General features: G+C 44.7%; 1 protein-coding gene across 1 annotated transcript in view; it reads left to right on the top strand.

The window, feature by feature from the left end:
- Positions 1 to 3,141: 3,141 nt before the first annotated feature.
- Positions 3,142 to 22,083, top strand: part of TMEM132E (transmembrane protein 132E) — a 280,216-nt gene continuing 261,274 nt past the window's right edge. Inside the window, exon 1 of the mRNA XM_070946164.1 lies at positions 3,142 to 3,214. Coding sequence (XP_070802265.1) covers positions 3,142 to 3,214 — 73 coding nt within the window. The remainder of the gene's footprint in view (positions 3,215 to 22,083) is intronic.

The following is a 22,083-nucleotide window of genomic DNA, read 5'->3' as shown; positions in this document are numbered from 1 at the left end:
GCCATAAAGAATATGTGATTCGTTGATTGTTAGAAAGGCCTTTGAGTGTCAATGCTGTGAAAGGTTCTTGGGAAAAGGGGAGAAACAGACTGGTTCCAGATGGGCAAAAAAAAAGTTCTATAGCTAGTCCTTGACTTACAACCATTCATTTAGCGACCATTCAAAATTACAGTTAGTCCTCAACTTACGACTACCATTGAGCCCAAAATTTCTGTTGTTCAGTGAGACATTTGTTAAGTGAGTTTTGCCCCATTTTACGACCTTTCTTGCTACAGTTGTTAAGTGAGTCACTGCAATTGATAGGTTAGCAACCTGGTTGTTAAGTGAATCTGGCTTCCCCCTTGACTTTGCTGGTCATAAGGTTGGAAAAGGTGATCGCATATGACTTTGTGACACAGCAACGGTCATAAGTATGAAGCAGTTAGCATCTGAATTTTGATCACATGATCATGGGGATGCTGCAAAGTTCAGAACTGTGAAAAAGTCACTTTTTTCAGTGCTGTTGTAACTTTGAACGGTCGCTAAATGAACTGTTGTAAGTCGAGGGCTACCTGTACAATAGCACTTAAAAAAGTGATTTTACAACTAACCAGTCCTCGCACTTACAACCATAGCAGCATCCCCACAGTCATAGAATGAAAATCCAGGTGCTTGGCAACCGGCATGCATTTACAATGACTGCAAATGTCCTGAGGTCACGTGATCTCCACTTGCCACAATCGGTGTCTCCCAAGCAAAGTCAACAGAGGAAGTGAATTTTTCTTTGTGACTATATGATTCACTTAACAACCAGGGTGATTTGCTTAATAACCATGACAAAAAGGATCATAAAAATTGGGCCCAGATCATTTAACAACAACCTTCCTTAGCAACATAAATTGTGGTCTCAATTGTGGCCCTAAGTCGAGGACTACCTGTAGACTCACTTCTTACTCATCCAATTTATATGCTACACACACACACACACACACACACACACACACACACACACACACAAACGGCTGAATTGGAAGCTGAGCTTGGGCTTCCAATCCACTAGAGGAAGAAACATCAATAACCTGCACTAGAACCTGGCAGGGTTTCAACCTGATAGCTGAAAATGCAATTGACCTGCAGGCAGCAATACGGAAAGTCAAGGAGCACAGTAATATATATATATATATATATATATATATATATATATATATATATATATATATGTATATATATATATATATTAGTGTGTGTGTGTGTTTACAGTATTTATACAGTTCCTCTATTTACAGTATTTATATTTATATAAATACTGTAAATAGAGGAACAACTACTGTAATTTCAACAGGTCCAGAAGACAGGCTGCTATCTGTGCAGTTGCTAAGAATTGACACTGTCTTGATGGCAAAAATAAATAAATAAATAAATAAATAAATAAATAAATAAATAAATAAACAAGCAAGCAAGCAAGCAAGCAAGCAAACAAATATCAATCCATCAACTTTCAAGGACGGCTTCTTGTTGCGTGACTCTTTGATTTGTAATGTATTCTCACGAGCTTACCCTACTCCCCGGATTTTAACCCACCCTATCTTCTAGGGTTCGCACCACACCCCAAACCATTCACTGATTAAATCATCTTTTTTTTTAAAAAAATAAAAATGCAGCCCTTAAAACAGGTCTCCATCCTACTTTCTGTCACGCGTCGTGGGAACGCAACCCGCGAGCTCCGTAATTTCTTCCTTGTGAGTGTGTGTGTGTGTGTGTGTGTGTGTGTGTGTGTGCGCAACCCAGTCCCCGCAGGGAGTCCAGCTGGCTGCCCACCCACCCCCATCTCCGCTTCTGGCCCTCCCTGCCTCAGGCAACCCGGATTCCTGTAAGCAGCGCTGGAACAAAATACCTGCTCTTAAGGGAAACGGGACCCGGGTTCGCACGGGCACCGCCGGCCGCGTGTTTGCAGAGCCGCGGCGGCGGCGTTAGAAAACTCCTGGGAAAACACGTGACGGAGGGAGAACGCGGGGAGGAGGGCAGGCTAGAGGGGGCGGAGGGAGTCTCTCTCTCTCTCTCTCTCTCTCTCGGCTGCTGTTCCCGGCTGGAGAAGGCTCAGATCGGCGCATCTTCGCCGCGGAGACGGACTGAGGGACGGGCGGCGGCGGCGGCGGCAGGCGAGCCCGAAGCTCCGGCACTCCAACCGCGGCTCTCTCTGCCTGTAAGCCAAGCGATCGTCCGGGGGGTGCAAGGCTGCTTCTCGCCGGAATCCCCATTCCCGAGAGGCGCCCTCGGCGGGGAGGGGGGGCTTTAGACGGGGCGGCTTACCTTCTCTCCCCGGCGCCCCCCCCGCCCCCCTGGAGCTCCAGCGCCGCCGCCGCCGCTGCTTCTTTTAGCATCCCGAACTTTCTTCTCTTTCGCAGCTCCGGATGTAAGTTACTCTCTTCTTCTCCATCTCCGAGGATCCCGCCGGGCGCCCGCCCCGGCGAAGAAGAATCGCCCCGGCGACTCGCAATCGGATTACAGCGGCAAGCTTGTGTGGTTTTTTTTTTTTTCTTTCCCCCCTTCTCTCTCTCTCTCTCTCTATCCCCCCTCCCCACCCATTTTTTCCCCCTTTCGGGGAGACCGACCGCCTTTCTTCTTTCATCCACGTCCTCCCGTCTCCCCGCACTTGGTTTTTCCTCAGGTCCTAATTACTTTGAGGAGGGGGCTGCATCGTTAAGGTCTTCAGCGCTGGTCCTTTTCTCCATTTTTGCAGCTCTTTCTCCCCCTGGATTTTTTATTTTGGATTTTTTTTTTTTTTGCTTAACGTTGCTCTAATTCCTTTATACCCCCCCCCCTTCCACACGTTTTGCCCCTAATTCCATCCAGTATCCGGGCCGGATTGCACGTGGGGCCGCTACGTTTTGTCCCTGCCCCCTCGGTTGTCTCTAGTCTCTTGCATCCCACCGACCCCCAGCTTCTTGGCGAGGGGCGGTCACCCCCTTTGGGCCGATCCTGGGCTGGCTCAAGCCAGAAGTAGGCGCCCCCCCACCTCTTGTTCCCTCCTTGGATCCCCCCTCGCGCCTCATTTCCCCGACCCTCCCCCCCCAGCCCCCTTTCGCCTCAGTCTTTGGCTTCTGTTTCGGATCGCACGTGCTTTGGATTCGGTTTTCTCCACGCTTCGCTCCGGATTCCGCCATGGCCTTGGCGAGGAGGGCGCGCTCCGGACCCGCCGCCCTTCTCTGCTGCATCGGAGCCCTCCTCAGCCACGGTGAGTGAACCGCCGCCGCCGCCGCCGATGATGATGATGAAGGGGAGGGTCGCTCGGGGGTTTAATGAGGTGGGGAAGAAACCGGCTTTGATAGCAGCATCCTTTGCAAAGCAATAACCCGCGACAGGCTTTTTGGTCTGAATCCAGGCAAAAGGCACAGAGTTTAACCCAACTGCCTGGAACTCCTCCTGCCAATTAGCTGGGTTTTTTTTTTTTGTGTGTGTGTGTTTTTTTTGCCGCTTGTGAGAAGCAATACAATTCTGGGGAAATTGCAAGTAACACCATGTGCAAAATGCATTTGCAAACAATCAGGGTTTCTTTTTTTTAAAGTGTGTTTTGAGCTTGTATATGCACTGGTTTATTTGTTTTTTTGCTACTGTGGCGTGTCAGACTTAAGGGACTGGATGCAGTAAACTGATCAACGCTAGGTCATACAAGCATGTGCAGAGTGCCTTTCCATCTCACCATGCCCACAACTTTGGAGTTGGTGAAGGGTTTCAAGGTTAGTACTAGTTGGTGTCATGGCCAGCTAGATCCCCAATTCCAAGAGGAATGGGCATCTCCTGGGCATCTCCCACACTTACCCTGTGTTCTTGTTTTGCCTCCTGGCTTAATTTGAGTCAGTGCTGGCTTAACGCTCAGAATTGAAGGCTGATGATGCTGGTTACATGGGATGCAACATGAAAGAGAGTGGCAGATAGTTGGGGGTACCTGGGATTTTGAGCTGAGCAAGTGTTCTTTTAGGGTTGATGGAAAAGATGTCCCTTCCATCTCCAACGTTCAGCATTTACAACTTGATGCTTTTGCTTGTGGAAAACTGGTCTGTTGGCTGGCAGGAGGCCTACTGTAGCCTTTGGGCCATTTTCAGTGGCTGCTTTTACTTCTGGATCTGGTGCCTCTAAGCATAAGCAGAGTGCATCCAAACACAGAGCTATCAGTCTGTGTGGAGTGCGACTTTTTCTTCTTCAATATTAATCTCAGTTGCCTGTCTGCCCAGAGTACATTCTATAAGATGGAGGAACGCTCTGAAGACAGACAGCAAGCCATTATATGCCTGCCCCCTCCCCCCTGTCAGAGGCACAAGGGCTCTCCTTACCAGTTTCTGTGGGTAGCTTGGCGTTCTTATCTGGCTTGCAGGCTTCCCAGAGACTAGTCTTGAAGAGAACAGATGCTGGACTAGACGTTATCTGATCTGATCCAACAGAATGATTTTCTCAGTCCTGAATAAGTTCTCCTAGACCAAAGGAGACCCATCCAACTCAAGTATAGGCAATTGAGAAGATGACTTCTCAATTCATTATTTTAGGCTTAGGCTTCCATAGGGTTAGAGGCAAAGGTTTGTGGAAAATGTAGTCCAGAATGTCAGGAGAAGATGAATCTATCTGTTCCAGCTTTCTCTTCCGTAGGACTTCAAAAAACGGGACACCAAGAGAACAATTTTGATATGTCACTGGTACTCACAGGTATACTGCCCCTGATTTGGAGGCTCTGTTGAACTCTCGGGCCTAATAGTTTCTCTAAAACCACTTGTACTGGATCAGACCCAGGGCTCCATTGAGTCTAGAGCTTTCGCTGCATGGGCTGCAGCGACCTTTCGCTTTTCAGTTGATTATTTTTTCAGTGCAAACATTTTTCAGCTGCCATGAGATAGCTAATTACAATTTACTCCCCATCCAGGATAGCTAACAATAGTCCAAAGCGGTAATAAAATAAGATAAAATACAATAACATTTGAAAGAAGAAAGGAAAAGGAAAAAAAAATCCTCTAAAAAAATCCCTTGTTATGGAAAAAAGACAGATTCATGGAATAAACATCTGGCTCTGCTTGCTTGCTAAAACTCAGGAAGTGTTAGCCAGAGAGAAGTCAGAGTGTGACTGCTGTATTTGTGGTGCGCTTAGCTGCTTCGGAACATGGAGGTTCTGTTTTGCTTCTTGATCCCAAACCAGGTCCTTGTTTTCTTCTCTGAGTGCCTGCATCTTCCTTGGAAGCTCCAGGACATCTCTGGCTGCCCTTTGTTTCCTGCCAGAATTGTTGCCAGGTACCCTTTCTTGAATTCACCCTGCTCCTAGATTTTTAGGGGAGAGGTCTGTCTAGTTTTAAAGCTTGATAACCAGCTTGTTTTTTTTCTGAATGGAAAAAGGGAAAGGCATGGGTCTGTTGCTTTCAGTTAAGATCCATTGCTCATCTGTCTGAAGAAGAGGGCTGAAATAATTTCATTTCCAGCCTCTGATTGAAATTATACAGTCCTGTGGTTTGCAACGCTGTCCCCGGATCCCATCTCCCAGCTGTCTTTCCTCGTTGGGCATTCCAGACCATACCCCAAACACGAGGAACACGTGCAACGTTAGCAGCTCAGATAAAGCTGGTTCCGGATTTGCCAATTGCAAATTGTAGTTCCAATGTCTGGATTGCCTTGATGAGGGCTGTGCGCTCTTTGCAGGCTCAGGATCGTGACGCACTTGTAGGAATGGCTGAAGGAGGTTTTGAAGTGGGCCCCTTTGATTTCTGCTCGCTCATATCTTCAGCCCGTTCTTTTGTATTTCTGCCATGGATCTGTTTTATTTGGAAAGAGTTTGTGGGTTACTTTCCCATGGTTTCTTTCCCCTGTTGGTTGCATGTCTTGGTGCGTGCAAATCCTTCCTTTCCCTTGATAAATCGCTCCTTTATTCTACAACAGCGAATGCAAAACCTGCAGTAACCACTAGAGATCCTAGAAAATATCTTCTGGGTTAGGGGATTCTTTCGGTTTTCTGCAGCCCACCATCATCTCGCTTTTTCAGACCTCCCTTTTTTTCGCCAGCTGGGCCTTTAATGAAGACCTGGCTGAGGAAGGCAGAAAGAAGCTAGTAGGTTTGGGAAAAGAGAAATGCCAGGATCTGCTTGGGAAGTTGCTCTTAATGGGTGGTTTGCAGCTGACCCTACATTGCAGAATGAAGCAAAGCCGTGCTGTGTGTTTTGGGGGGAGATTGAGACAAGCAGCCTGTCTCCCCCCCCACCCCAAGTATCTTAATACCTGCCCGCAGCAATGCTCTCAGGATCGCTAGGAGTTAATGTCTCATCCCCTCCCTTGCCAACAATACACACTTGTAACTGACACTTTTCCATTAAGAAAGTCTGATTATGCAGACTAGGTGAGAACCAAAGGGTTTACAAGCTGGTGGTTTAGAATTGAACCCACAGCAGAAGTAGATTCCGGCTTTGCCTCCTTCCCCTGCCCTATATAGGACCTCCAAAGTTGCCCCATGCTTGCTTTTCACAAACAAGAACCGAACAAACTTGCTGGGGTAGAAATAGGGGATCTGGTTACGCCATCATAACTGAACTGAGTTTGGTCTGCTTTTTTATTTCTGGTCTCCCCAAGTGGAAAATAAAAACTAGATTTTTCCACAGGTCTGGAAAACTGGTGTAGGTGGAATGACATGGGATCTGGCACGAATTTCTCCCTTTTTCTCTGCAAGCTGCATGCAAAGACCATGCCTAGATTCGGGGTGCAGAGGAGGGAGCAGATTTTAAGAGCTGATCCAAACCAGGCACGCAAACTTTGCCTTCCCTAAACATTCCTTCTGTCCTGGCGATTTTCTTTTGTGCCTGCAGCTGGGTGCTCAGCTTGTAGTGTGACTCCCTGACTGGTATTTTTTTACAGCTTCTTTCTCCAGGGCCACTGTGGAAGAAGGGGCAAAACAGGAAAAGAAAGGAAATCAGTCTGCCCTATTTCGTTATTTTTCTTCCCTGCCAATCCTAGGTACAGAACAGAGCCCCGAGCAGCAGCAATCTATGCAAGCGCATTATAAAAACGATTAATAATATATCACGATGAACTGTTAAAAAGCTCGGGGTTGGTGCACTGGGTTTTATTGCTAAGTCTCATTCTACGAGCTTAAGCTCATAAGTAGCTGGGTGCTTTTCTCGTGGCACCCCTGGAAGCAGATGGCGGATGGGGTGGGTGATAAGGAGCAGAGCTGGCTAAAAACTGGAGCAACCTGTCCTGTGTGGGGGTGGGTGGTAGGAAAGGAGGGGGATGGAGAAACATGTAGTTTTTCATCTTGATGGTCCTGATTGCTGGAATTAGAAATCAGGGTGATCCCCCCCCCCTTTTCCTTTCTTCTCCATCTTTGCTTGCCTTGGCAATGCATTGGCATTCATGTTTTCCAGCACCTGTAGCCGCTGTGAAAGTAAGGTTTGTTTTGGTTGGGAGAACTGGAAGTGTATTTTTTTTTCAACCACTTTGTGTGCTGCTTCATCAGGCGATGGAAAGGGATGCGATGGCCACAAGATTAGATGTTGGGGGGGAAAAAAGGGTTATATACATGAAATAGATTTCCCAGATGTTTTGGCAATATAACTCTCAGTGTACATGTTTTGTATGTACTGAGAGCTTCTGCATCACAGACAAATTCCTTGTGTGTCTACTCACACATGGCCAAATAAAGTATTCTATTCTATTCTATTCTGTTCTATTCTATTCTGTCCTGTCCTGTCCTGTCCTGTCCTGTCCTGTCCTGTCCTACCTTCTATCATCTATCTATCTATCTATATTCCATTCCATTCCATTCCATTCCTCTCTAGTTCCCTGGTAGAATGTAAGCTGCAGTCCATACATGACAGTGTGAAGTTGAGATGGACTGTCCTGGTGGATGAGGCTAATTACTGCAATGAACACTGAGGATGAGGTAGAACTTCCATATCCAGAAGTAGTGGACCAGATGCTGGGGGTGAATAGGAAAGCAGGATAAATAGCATGCAGAATGACTTTAGTTGACATCAGGAATTTGGCTGGGATTGTTCTGCCTGGCATTTTTTAAAAGCCATGCTGCATATCTGGACCTCATTGGATGGAGAAGAATTGCCTTTTGTTCTTTAAGATTCCTTGCTTAAACAGGTAGATACATTTCTGCAAAGCTCAGGGCTTCTCTGGACGTGCTGATACCTCTGCGTTTCTCATTGTCCCAGTTTTGCTATTTTTTTTTCTTATTTCCATCAGCACTTTCCACCTGAGTTCCCAATTAGAGGGAATGATAACAGAGAAAGGAGAGCTTCAAAACATTCCGTGGTGTGTATAATAATCATGCAAGGGGCATATTGTAAAGATTTTGTAGATTTTTTTTTATTGCTTTCTCACATCAGATGCTTCCCTGAAGTGCTGTTATACCATATCCAAAGGAGTCTTTTGAAAACTAACCAGGTTGGAGATGACCCCTCTTTTTCTGATGCAGCTGATTGTGTGATATTTATTCATTTGTTAGGTTTCCCTCCTTTTATATAGGACCTCCAAAGATGTTCCATTTCCCCCCATAATAATAATCCTGTGAGGTAGGGCGGTTCTGAGAGGGAGCGACTCAGTGGGGAAATATAAAATTTGTTACTACCAGTTCTGTGGGCGTGGCTTGGTGGTGGTGGGTAATGTGACTGGGTAGGCGTGGCCAACTTTTTTTTTTTTTTACTTTTAAAACCATTATTTCTACAACCTCTTTGGCAGAAGAGGTTGTAAAAAAATGCTTTTAAAAGCCTCTGATGATCCCAGTTGAGTTGCCTGATCGGCAGAGGCTTTTTTTTCTTTTAAAAACATTTTTTCTACAACCTCTTTAAAATATGCTTTTAAAAGCCTCTGATGATCAGGCATTTAATTAAATGCAGGGTGGACAAAAATCAATGATTTAAAAAAAATAAATTTAAAAATTGGATTTTTAAAATTTAAATCGGATTTTTTTGATTTTTATCAAATTTATTTTAATAAAATGCTTTTGGAGTAAATATCTAAAGATAGTTTTCTATTTAAGATACATTAATAATTTAGTTTATTCAGCATGAAATGGAGCTTAGTTATGGTATGTAGCATGAGGCTGTATATTCTGCAATATTGGGACTTCAGTGAGTCAACAGCAGGTCAGAGAAGGAGCTGCTGTGGGACAGAGATGACAGTTGTTCTTTAAAAATTATGATTTAAATCGAGTTGACTTAAATCAAGCCTTTTTACTAGTGATTTAAATCATGATTTAAATTGTGATTTAAATCGACTTGATTTAAATCAAATCCACCCTGATTACATGTAATATGGAACCATAGTTTGTTTAGTCTCTCTTTAGAGTTTTCATCATATAGCTTGGTAGCAGTTTTTGGCTATGGTTTTCCCAGTTGCAATGTATGGCTGTGAAAGTTGGACTATAAGAAAGGCTGAACGCCAAAGAATTGAGGCCTTTGAACTATGGTGCTGGAGAAGACTCCTGCGAGTCCCTTGGACTGCAAGGCGACCAAACCGGTCAGTCCTAGAGGAGATCAACCCTGACGGCTCTTTAGAAGGCCAGATCCTGAAGATGAAACTCAAATACTTTGGCCACTTAATGAGAAGGAAGGACTCACTGGAGAAGAGCCTAATGCTGGGAAAGATTGAGGGTAAAAGAAGAATGGGATGACAGAGAATGAGGTGGATGGATGGAGTCACTGAAGCAGTCGGAGTGAGCTTAAATGGACTCCAGAGGATAGTAGGGGACAGGAAGGCCTGGAGGAACGTTGTCCATGGGGTCGCGATGGGCTGGACATGACTTCACAACTAACAACAACAATCACGCAGTTTTTGGAAAGATGACAGGGTCACACTAAAGGCCTTGAGATCTACTGTATGAGACCCAGAATTCTTGTCTGATTTAAAGTGGTCAAAAAAGCAGCATATAAATGGAATAATAAAAAAATAAACACCCTAGACCAGTGGTCACCAACTGGTGGTCCGTGGAGCACTGATGGTCCACGAGAAAAATTTGGTGGTCCGCAGAAAATTTATTTGCATTTTTTTATATTGCACTAAATCAGAGGTCCTCAACCTACGGCCCCTGGGCTGGATACGTGCAATGAACGTTTGTGTTGCTGCAGAGAGTCTCTCTCTTCGGGGTCTTTTTGTGGGTCGGAGGGGGGTGGAAATTCCGACTTGGGGTCTGCTTTGGCCTCCTGGTGCTGGGGCTTTGGGCGAAGGCTGGAGGGAAGTGCCACTGGTGGCGAAGAGCTGGAGGGCCTTGTTCCAGTGGGACTGCCTCATGGCCTGGAATTGGCTGACCATCTCAGCCCGCTGAGCCTTCAGGCGCTGGTACCTGGCCTTGCACTCCTACAGGTCTTCCCTCTGCTTAGAAAGCCTATGCTCATAGTCCTCGGTGAGGTGCTTCTGCTGAGCCTCCTTCTCAGCCAGATCCAGTTTGAACTGAGCCAGCTGTTTTTCCAACTCTTTCTCATGGTGGCTGCTTAGTTCCAACAACTGCTTCCTGTTGGGGCCCTAAGGAGCCTGGGCAGGCAGGAGAGGATAGCGAGTAGAGGCTGGCAAGGCACCCCTCTATGTGAGTGACATTGAGTTGGCCGCGCCCATCCAGCCACATAACCACGTAGCCACACCCATCCAACCGGTCATTAGGCAGATCATATTAATGGTCCGCGGGATTTAAATTATGAATTTAGTGGTCCCTGTAGACTGAAAGGTTGGGGACCGCTGTCCTAGACTTTGGGCAAAGATTCCCAGATATTTAAATACTTGTATTATTACAAGGATCTTAGTTTGTACCCTGGTCTGGTGTTATGACTGCTGAAGTTCAGGAGCTAGATAAGATAAAATAAAGGATTAACAGGTTTTAAAACTAGGGCTTTTACCCTAACCATGTTACGTTTCTTTTTATAGGAAATATACACAGAACTTACAGTCTCAAATCAAAGCTTTTGAAGAGTCTCATACAGGTAGTCCTCAAGTTATGACTGGTCCCTTAATGTCCATTCGAAGCTTCAACAAATCTCCCTGGGGATATTGATGACCCAATTCTGAAGTTTCAATTCCTCCCATATACACACACAGTCATGCGGTTGCATTTTGGGTGCTTGGCATCTTGTCTGCACTTACAGCCTTGTGGACGCATGGCCGCATCAGTGTGTTCACATCAATGTGTTGTTGTATCCCTTAATTCAGGGATGTCAAACTCGATTTCATTGAGGGTTGCATCAGGGTTGTGTTTGACTTTGAGGGGCCGGGGTGGGCGTGGCCAGCTCGATGTCACTCCTGTTGGCGCCTGAGCGCTCTGTCAGCGAAAATGGGCTCCTGAGCTCTGTTTTCGGCAGCCACAGGCTCTTGCAACTCTTTGCCAGTGAAAACAGAGCTCGGGAGGGCTCCGTGTGAGCTCCGTTTTCACTGGCAGAGGGTTGCAGGAGGCCGTGGCAGGTGAAAATGGACCTCGGGAGCCTGTTTTCACTGGCAGAAGCACCGTGGGCCGGTTCTTCGTTGTTTCCAAGGCGGCCCCATGGGCCAGATCTAAGTACCCTGCCGGCCGGATTCGGCCCCCGGGATTTAAGCTTGACATTGCTGCCTTAATTGAAGAAAAGCAATGAGTGAACCAGGACTCTGTTCCTCAGTCTTCCCCCTTACTACTAATTCATGGGAATAGATTGGCTGGGTTCGCCCAGTGCATTAAACCCTAAACCTAATTTAACAAAGCACAATTGCTGTGCTTCCATAATATCCTTTGCCCCGAAATGATTTTTTTTATAACACATTCCCACTTAGCAAAGTCTAGCATGTAGGTGAGCCTAGTGAATGAGTCAAACCCAGTGACCTCCTGTTAACTGATGGGGTGTTTGTCTGTTAGTTTTGGGGGATGTTTTGCCATCAGGCCCATACAAAAGATATTTTTTATCAGATCCTGCACGTCTGCCTCCATTTGATATTTCATGTGTTGACTGTGGGATGGATTCGCCCTTTGGTGGAACTGCAGCAGAGTCCGACTCTTTCATGTTTAGGATAGGATTGAATTGAAGCTGTAGCTGAGCAGGAAAAATAGTATTTAGACTGATAGCAATAGCACTTAGATTTGTATAATGCTTCATGGTGCTTTATAGCCAGAGGTGGGCTTCACATAATTTAACAACAGGTTTGCCTAGTGCAGAACCGAAAAAGTGAGCGTGAATGGCTTCAAAAACACGGCAATTTCGTGCTTCTAGCACACTTTCTCAGGCAGCCGCGGTGAGTAGAGTGGCCAATGCGTGGACGAATGGTTTTTTTGATTTGTTGGCACGAAAACTATATTGGGTCCCTACCTCATGTTTATCGAAAATGTGTATATTGAATTTTTTTACCCCCAAAAAATTCTACTAGCTTAGAAGAGGAAAAAGTCTTACCGTCTTCCTGAAGTTGGTTATACATTTTTCTTTGTGTTTCAATTAGGAAGCTATATTTCTGCTAAGTGTTGATGCTAAGATTTTAATAGCTACCTTGGCATGCAGATTATGCCTTGATTCTTCCAACCACATTAAACTCCAATTTAATGGATTTGATGTAAAGGACTTCTCATGGAATGGGCCAATTTTCTGCACCAATTAATATCATTCGTGTAATGGTATTATTATGAAAATGATGCAAATGTTCATTTGTGTAATGATGACAATCCACAAATGATATAAATTATTGAGGAGTACTTTTTAACAGATATTCATAGATAATATATGAACCCTCCTCATAACTAGCCTGTTAAAAATGAGGTTTCATTGTATTGTGCATCCTGCACAGGCTACAATAGTACTGAGTCATCCAGAAGTTGTTAATATTAAATTCCTGATCAGTCTCTTTGCTTTAATGCAATTTAGCCATAAGCCAGCAAACTATTCAGTGTTTGTAAGTCGAGAAAGCTTTTGATATGGTCTCTTGGAAATTTGTGAAGTAGGTTTTACATTTTTGTTATTTTTATTCTCATGAATGTTTGTGGTTTTACTACATCAAGGCATTCTGTTCTTGAATAACTGGTGACTAAAGCTTTTAGTAGTCTGGGAAATCATCACACCAGGCACAAAATATTTACTTCGAATGGAATAGATAGCAGTTCGTGGTTACATCACTAGTCCTAATTAACTTCGTTTGGCTGATAGGGAAGCCTTCATTCTGTGCAATCAAAGCCCTTTATTTATTCATTTATATATTTATATAGCTGCCATCCCACACACGTGAGTCTGGGTGACTTAAAATAAAACCTAAATAATTGTGTTAGCAAGTTAAAACTCATATAAATTAAAACAATTAAAACTGATTTAACCAAATACATTTAAAAAAAATTATATTGGCATACGATTCCTGAATCGAATCTGCATGATTTATTTTCTGCAATAGAATTTTTTTCTAAAATGAGTAGCAGAACATGGTGCCTGTTAAAATTTTGGATCTTACTGCATCAAGACCGCTCGGTTAAACATGAATGGCATATATATAAGAGTGTTAGAAGATACATGTATTTTTATATTCATGAATGATATTGCTTATTGGAAGATGGATGGGAAGGTCGCAGTCACATAGCAATCACATGACACTGGGAGGCTGCAACAATTGTAGATACATGCCAGTTGCCAAATGCCCAAATTTTGATCCCGCAACCGTGGGGATGCTGCCATGGTTGTAAGTATGAGTCGTAAGTTACTTTTTGTCAAGCGCCAAGGAAATCAGGAGGTTCAGGCAGTTCAAATGAGTATAAAGATTTATTGCAAGCTTAAGCTCTCTACAAAAATCTGAGCTACTAATGGTCAAGGGAAATGAGCAGGAATTAGGAAGGCATTCAAGGTGGGCTGGATTTAGATCTCTTGCTGGTGTGCAGGGACCCATGATTTATGACGCCTTTGACCCCTCCCTCAGGCTCAGCCTAGCATTCGCCTACACTTTTTTTTGTAATAGTGTTGCATACTTCATTCAAGGTTATTTCTATGCTCTATAATTCCTTTGTCTCTTGTCATTTTTTTTGTTCACTTTTTTGTTTGCCGGTTCCTGTACAAATTGATTGCATTTGCTTTTTTTCAGCTGTCACCCTCCCTTCCTGTGGGTTAGGATTAGGATAATTGATTGATGGTGGACTGTTGTATTTGCAAATTTATATACCCATCTCATCATCACAACAAAGGTATCTCACCAATCAATTATGTCAGCAGTGGATTTCATTTTCCACATCTTTTTGAAATTGCATTGGTATATACTTGGCTACTGATTAGTAAAAAGAATGTAGACTTGAAGTATTCTTCGGATTTAGCTTGAAAGCTGCTCTGTGACTTCTATGAAAATCTAGCAATCCATGTACATTTGGGAGCCAGTTTCAATATTTGTGCACTTTGTGCGATAAGATATATGGGGAAATACTGAGTTGCTATAATTTCAACCCTTTTTACTGATGAAAAGCTTACATTATTGAATAATTGGAATTGAAAAACAGCAGGTAAATCCACGCTAGGGGAAAAAACTGGCCCTATCACATGACCATCATCAATCAAATCTTTATTACAGTTATAGACCAGCAGTAAATCTGCCAGACATGCCAGATGCCAACAACCTAAGTATGCAACAAGGGAGAAAGTTAAAATGTGTGAATACAGAGCTCACTAATCTGGGAAAAAACAGCCAAAAGATTACAAGATATTTCAGCAACAATTTTGTCACTTCACTCAGACCTTGAACTTCCCAGGGCTGGGAGAGATATGGAAGTTCAGCACCAGTTTAATGTATCTGCTCACTGGGCTGCTGAGTGCTCCCCTCTCAGACCATCTGCCACCATCCACTGCCTCACTTTTGACTTGGGCACAGAAAGCTGTCGGCAAACTACTGTGATTTCCTTACCAATAACAGCAACACCGACTTGTATATGGGAGCTGCACTGCGGCAACTTTCAAGGAACCCACACAGTCCAAGTAGCTGATGGCCCAAAGGAACAGCCTTCTAAATACATATATTCCCTGACATTTGTTTAGCCACCATTTAAAGTTACAAGGGCACTGAAAAAAGTGGTTTATGTGATCAGTCCTTGCACTGATGACCCATGGACCAAAATTTGGATGCTTGATAACCAGTATGTATTTGAAGATGTCTGTAGCGTTATCTGGGAGTCATGCGGTAGCCATTGGTAGCCTTCCCAGACAAACAGTCAAGGGGAAAAGCTGGATTTGCTTAAGGATCACATGATTCGCAACAATTGCAGTGATTTGCTTAAAACCACCATGGCAAAGAAGGTTGAAAAACTGGACACAACTTACTTAACCACCACCTTGCTTATCAACAGAGATTTTGGATTCAGTTGTAGTCGTACGTCAAGGACTACCTAGGCAAGAAATGCTAGTCAAGCTTTTATCTTCACAGCAACTCAATTTTGAGCTGTGCCCTCATTTGTTCCCTACTTTAGGATCATCTTCTGTCCTTGGGAGTCCCTGACTCACATGAAGTGCAGCCTCTCTCACCTCTTCTTTCACTGGACAAGCCAGAGGTCCCCCCTGCTAAAGAGATGGGATCTCTGCTTAATAGCGATTCCCATTTTGCTGCCCAACTAAACTGATTCTTCCAGTCTTTTTGCTAGAACTAGAAGCCCCTTGACCTCTCGTGAGGAGAATTGAGGCATAATCAGGGGTGGGAGAACCTCTAGCTAAGATTCTATGCAGTTCGGAGAACCCCCAAATCCCACTCCTGGCTGGCCCTGCCCACCCTGCCCCGCCTCTCCTAGGAGTCCCCACATGGCCCGTTTTGGATGCAGGTAAGTGCAGGGTGCGCGTGGAGGCTCGGGGACGGCGAAAAGCAGGCTTACCGGAAAATTGGGAAGGCCAGAAGGGCCTCCGGAGCCTGGGGAAGCTGTTTTCGCCCTCCCAGAGGCTCGAGGAAAGTCTCCGGAACCTGGGGAGGGCAAACACCCCCCCGCCGTGGTGTAGGAGGCGAACTAGACCATGCCCACCATGGCCACACCCATCCAGTAACCGGGCAGAGAACCCCTTGCTAAAATTTTTGAAGCCCACCCCTGGGCATAATGGCCAAACAGATAGCAGAGAAGGGGGAGTAGGAACTTAATGATACCCCACCTTCTTCCCCTAAGTGGGCAGCACGATTGCAATCATCCCCAATAACAGCTAACATGAAGCTACTGCCCCTGCAGAGGTTATTGACCCAAGGCAGCCACTCAACTTCCAGGAAACCAGCATAAAATCACCTAGAACAGAGAGGTCAAACTGGTGGCCTGTGGGCCAGATGCATTATGTGCTGGTGACACCCCCCCAGCTCCATGAAGGGGAAAAACGGCAATGTGACTGCAACGTGACACAACGAGTTTGACACCTGTGACCTAGAATATGCCTGGTTTGGTTAGCATCCATCCTAGGTTCTTCTGTTCCTGATTTCCTCTCTCACCATAACATCATATTGCTACAGGAAATGCAGAATGCTGATGACCTACTCAATGGATGATATTCATTTGCGTTTGGGACTGAACCAGGTGTAAAGCACAGAAGAACCAAAAGGAGCTGGGCTGGTTGGTGGTCCTAGTTTCCATTAATCTGTGTCTGTTTGCCCCCTCCCAGTCATATCCAACTGACCCACCTTGCACTCATTGGTAATAAATAGCCATTAAAGAATCACTTTAGATAGCGAGACGAGTGGCATATAAATTAAATAAATAAATACAAATAGAAGAGAATATTTGTAATTCAAGGTTGAATTATGGAGTCCTTGATGCTTCCAGAGCTTGGTTGTTGTTGGACTTTTTTTTGCAGCCCATTCATTACTAAATTAGGTAACATCTTAAAACTTTACCTAGTTCAATAATGAAACATCTGCAAGAAAACAACCAAGTTGAGAGAAGAGAATCAAGGACCCCACAAATAAATAAATAAATGCTTCTTTGCCCTCAGCGAGGCCAGAAACCTCAGATCGGAGCATCTAGACTGAAGTGTAAACTTATGCTGCTGACCTTATATAAGGGGACCTCACTGCTAGGCTGCTAGGCTTATATTAAGGGGGTCTCACTGCTAGGTTGGGCCCAAGAGACCACACATTCTGTGCCCAGCACAAGTGCCCCCAACTCTGAATTCCTCCTCATTGCTCAGAAGATCAAAAGTCAAACCTGTCTGGCTCAAAAATCTTCAGGTTAAAGCTAAAAGTAAAGGTTCCCCTCGCACATATGTGCTAGTCGTTCCCGACTCTAAGGGGCTCAAAGGGGTTTCAAAGCTGAAGAGCCAGCGCTGTCCGAAGATGTCTCCATGGTCATGTGGCCGGCATGACTAAACGCCAAAGCCGCACGGAACGCTGTTACCTTCCCACCAAAGGTGGTCCCTATTTTTCTACTTGCATTTTTTTACGTGCTTTCGAACTGCTAGGTTGGCAGAAGCTGGGACAAGTCACGGGAGCTCACCCTGTTACGCAGCACTAGGATTCGAACCGCTGAACTGCCGTCCTTTTGATCGATAAGCTCAGCGTTTTAGCCACTGAGCCACCACGTCCCCCAAATCTTAAATGGTGCCCTTGAAAGTGATTATCTAACTGAATTCACCTAATTTTTTTGCTTCAGAATGGGTGCTACCAATTATATTATTATGGTACAGTTACTTTGAGTCAGATGAATTCTATGAACCTGTTTTTCAAACTTGGAGTGGGGGGAGGGGGAATCTTTAAAGGTACACCTTGGCGATTTGTTTGTTTAAAGCATCTGTTATTTGGATTGCTTGATGCTAATAATATTGTTGCTTCTAGAGTTTCACAGCTGTTACAGAGTCTGAAAAAATCAATCAGGCTCTTAAGCAGCAATCTGTTTTTTTTATAAGAAGTTGAAGGAAACTGGTGAAATTTGATACAAACTGGACTGTGGCATTAGCTACAAACAGTAGGAAGCTCTCCATGGCCGGTTTCATTCTTATTGGGATTCTTCAGGTTTAGATATGCTCTCTGCTGGAGCCTGTAAGAACGAAAAACAGTCATGGAGTGCCTCCTATATATATATATATATATCTTTTAGTGCCACAAAATAATAGTCAAAGCTGGGTAAACTTTCCCTTAAGGCAGTTTTACAATTTTAAGACGTGTGTACTTCAGCTCCCAGAATTGCCCTTGAGCGGTTTAGCATGAGACTCAGGCATCAAAGATACTTTTTAGTATGGGAATATATAAAAAAATGAAGGTGTACTCGCATTATAACTTGTACTAACTATATTAACTGATTACAGGTGGTCCTCAACTTATGACGGTAATTAAACCCGCAATTACAACTGCAAGTCATGTCAATTCTTTAGCAAATCATCACATCGGAGGTGGTATTCAGCAGGTTCTGACCAGTTCTGGCGAATCGGTAGTGGAAATTTTGAGTAGTTCGGAGAACTGGCAAATACCACCTCTCACTGGCTCCGCCCCCATTCTCTGCCTCCTGAGTCCCAGCTGATTGGGAGGAAATGGGGATTTTGCAGTATCCTTCCCTTGCAGTGGGGAGGGAATGGAGATTTTATAGTATCCTTCCCCTGCCATGCCCACCAAGCCACACCCACCAAGCCATGCCATGCCCACCAAACCATGCCACGCCCACCAAGCCACACCCACAGAACTGGTAGTAAAAATTTTTGAATCCCACCACTGTATCACATGATTGATCCAATGTTATGACATTTTTTACAATGGTCGTTCAGTGAATCATAATGATCATTAAATGAACCCATGGTTATTAAGTAAATGCTGTGGTCATCAAGCGAGCCCATTGTCTGCAGTAGACATTTGTTTGGATGATAAACAGAATTAAATGCTGTTATGTGACCATGAGATGCTGCCAATGGCCGTAAATGTGGACCAGTTGAAAATATGATCATCTGACCAGGGAGGGCATTGGAACTTCGGATTTGGGTTGTACGTACCTTTTTGGGGGGGGTCCGTCGTAACTTTGAACAGTCGCTAAGTCGACTACCTGCACATAGTTTTGAGAAATGCCCAGCTCTTATAAATCAGTAGAGAATTGCTTTAAAGAATGTGAAATCTTGACCAATGCAACTGAATTCTAGTATTTCAGATATACTAGAAAGCTCAGGTAATGTTTAATGAGGGTTGATTGCAATTGCCTTGTTAATGGAGAAGGAATTGAGGAATTGGAACATTAATTGCTTGCTCTGGTCTTCTAGAAAAAGTATAGCTACGTTTTGGATTGAAATCCAAAGGATTATTAACATGATTTAGCAAGATTGCTGTATTTTGAGAATCCATATGTTCTGCTTGATAACATTTACAATGCTTGAAATGTGTCAAAATATCAGGAGTTGTGGATTTTTCACTCGTAAGGGATAACCGGAGAGCTATTGAATGGATAAATGTACACTGGTGTATGGTTGATGTGTACTATCTGTCAGTATTCAGATTAGGGTCCCCCCCCCTTTGCTATCTGCTTTTAACAAATGGTAAGGCAGAGAATGTTTAAGAGATTGGTAAATTTGACTAGGGGAAATCGTTTAGGTTGAGATATTTTTCATGCCTGTTTTGAACGTATATCATATGTTACAGTGTGTAATAGCTATCATAGATATGTCTTTTTTACGCAAAGAAGAGGGAGTCAAGCTATTCTCCAAAGCACCTGAAGGCAGGACAAGAAGCAATGGATGGAAACTAATCAAGGAGAGAAGCAATCTGGAACTAAGGAGAAATTTCCTGAGAGTGAGAACAATTACTCAGTGGAATGACTTGCCTCCAGAGATCGTGAATGCTCCAACACTGGAAGTTTTTAAGAAGAGATTGGACAACCATTTGTCTGAAATGGTGTAGGGTCTCTCGCTTGAGTAGAAGGTTGGACTAGAAGACCTCCAAGGTCCCTTCCATCTCTGTTATTCTGTCAAACTGTGTGGAAAAGGTGAGAAATTACAGCCAAATCACAATAAAAATCCAGGTTATAATTCTAAGATGGGGAGGGAGGGTGTTAGTGGTTCATATAATACCACCTCCAGCGTGATGGTCCCCCCGTTGGGGTCCCAAGATAACTGGCAGAGCCAGGACTTCAGGTTATTGCAGAAGGTAAGGAGGGTGGGAGCAACATGTTCCAAAAAGCAGGAACCACAGCAGAAAAGGCTCTTTTTTGGATCCCACCAGCCAGAATTACCTGGCCAATGGGGTCCTCTGTTGCCATGGGTAGAGTGGGCTAGTCCCAATGGGATAGATGGTTCCTCAATTAACCTGGACCTATGGCCTTGAGTCTTTGGAGAAAGGCGGCATACAAGTTGAACAAATAAATAAATAAATGAATGGCATGCAGGGATTTAAAGGTGATAACCAAGAGCTTGAATTGCACTCAGAATTATACTGGCAGCCAGTATAGCTTGTGGAACAGCAATGTACTATGGGCCACTCTAGGGCCCCAAAATTTCCCGTGCTGCCACACTCTGCACCAGTTGTAGCTTCCAAAAGCTCTTCAAGGATAGCCCCATGTAGAGTGCATAGCGGTAGTCTAGATGTGAGAAGACTGGGTAAGGCTGCAATTGGTGCACCACCCAAAGTTTCTTCGAGCAGGTTTCCCGAGTCCAGGAGAACCCCCCAGGTTGTAGACCAGGTCTGTCTGGGATAGTGTCACCTCACCCAGAACTAAGGATGTCAGAATCGCAGAAGCCCCCATCCATGCCACATAGCCTCCAGGCACCACGAGAAGGCAGCAACAGCATCACTCGGGTCAACCAGGGATAGAGATATAAAGTTGGGTCTTGTCAGCATACTGATGATGCCTCCACCTATGATGACAGATGATCTCACTCAGAGGCTTCGTGTAGATATTGTAGATTGTGCTGCCTAGCCAGGTCTCTGTAGCCAACCCAAAAGGATGGTTGATGGTATCAAAGGCTGCTGAGTGGTCAAGGAGAGCAAGGATGGCTACACTATCCCATCCAGCTCTCACCAGAGATCTTCCACAAATGCGACCAATGCTATTTCTGTCCCATAACCAGGCCTGAATCCTGACTGAAAGGAGTCCATATATTCCATTTCATCCAGGACCCTCTGAAGCTGCCAAGCAACTGGACAAAAATTATCTAGGCAGGTGGGATCAAGCAGTATTGTATTTTTTAAGGAGGGGGTCCTCCTTAAAAGGCCTTGGGAATATCCCCTCCTGCAGTGAAGAATTTACCACTGTTTCGATCCACCTGTTAGTCACCGTCCTGGAGGCTTTTGCCAAACAGGAAGAACAAGGATCTAATTGACAGGTGGTTGCATTGACAGTGTTAAGGACCCTGTCCACTTCTTCAGGTCCAACACGATCAAATTGATCCCAGATAACCAAGCAAGACTTTTCCCTGACATCTCACATGGAGCTGCACCACGCATGGGTTCCAACTTGGAAGGAATCCGAGTGACTTTGTCCATTACGTATTGAACCTCTGCACATCCCTGAAGATGATCGCCCGAGCCCTCCTATCCCATGATCCAGGTAATCTGGAACAGGACCATTGGGCAACACTCTGGACGCAAGAAAGGCAGAGAAATAATGCTCTTTCGTTGCTCTTACCTCCATTAAAAGGTAAAGGTTCCCCTCGCACATATGTGCTAGTCGTTCCCGACTCTAGGGGGTGGTGCTCATCTCCATTTCAAAGCCGAAGAGCCAGTGCTGTCCGAAGACGCTCTGTGGTCATGTGGCTGGCATGACTAAATGCCAAAGGCGCACGGAACGCTGTTACTTTCCCACCAAAGGTGATCCCTATTTTTCTACTTCCATTTTTTACGTGCTTTCGAACTGCTAGGTTGGCAGAAGTTGGGACAAGTAACGGGAGCTCAACCCATTTCGTGGCACCAGGGATTTGAACCGCTGAACTGTCGACCTTTTGATCGACAAGCTCAATGTCTTATCCACTGAGCCACCGTGTCCCTTCTCCATTACCTCCATTAGGTACCTCCATTAGTACCTCCATTAGGTAGGCCTTAATAGTGGCTCTGTCCAGTTGGAGTCATCCTTCATTTTCCTCCAACGGTGCTTTAGGCTTTTGTTAACCCTTTTCAGAGCCTGCAACTCTTCTGTGAACTGCAAGGAGCAATGGGTCAAGAAAGGCCACACAGACACAAACCTGCCTAAAGCCTTGGCTGCCCTTTGATTCTCGGCTTCAGTAGGGCTGTGCAGCAGAACCC

Source organism: Pituophis catenifer, unplaced genomic scaffold, assembly GCF_029215685.1.
Source record: "Pituophis catenifer annectens isolate HBS135680 unplaced genomic scaffold, rPitCat1.0.hap2 SCAF_1, whole genome shotgun sequence".
Lineage (NCBI taxonomy): Eukaryota > Metazoa > Chordata > Lepidosauria > Squamata > Colubridae > Pituophis > Pituophis catenifer.
This window is presented reverse-complemented; position numbering and strand designations above follow the sequence as displayed.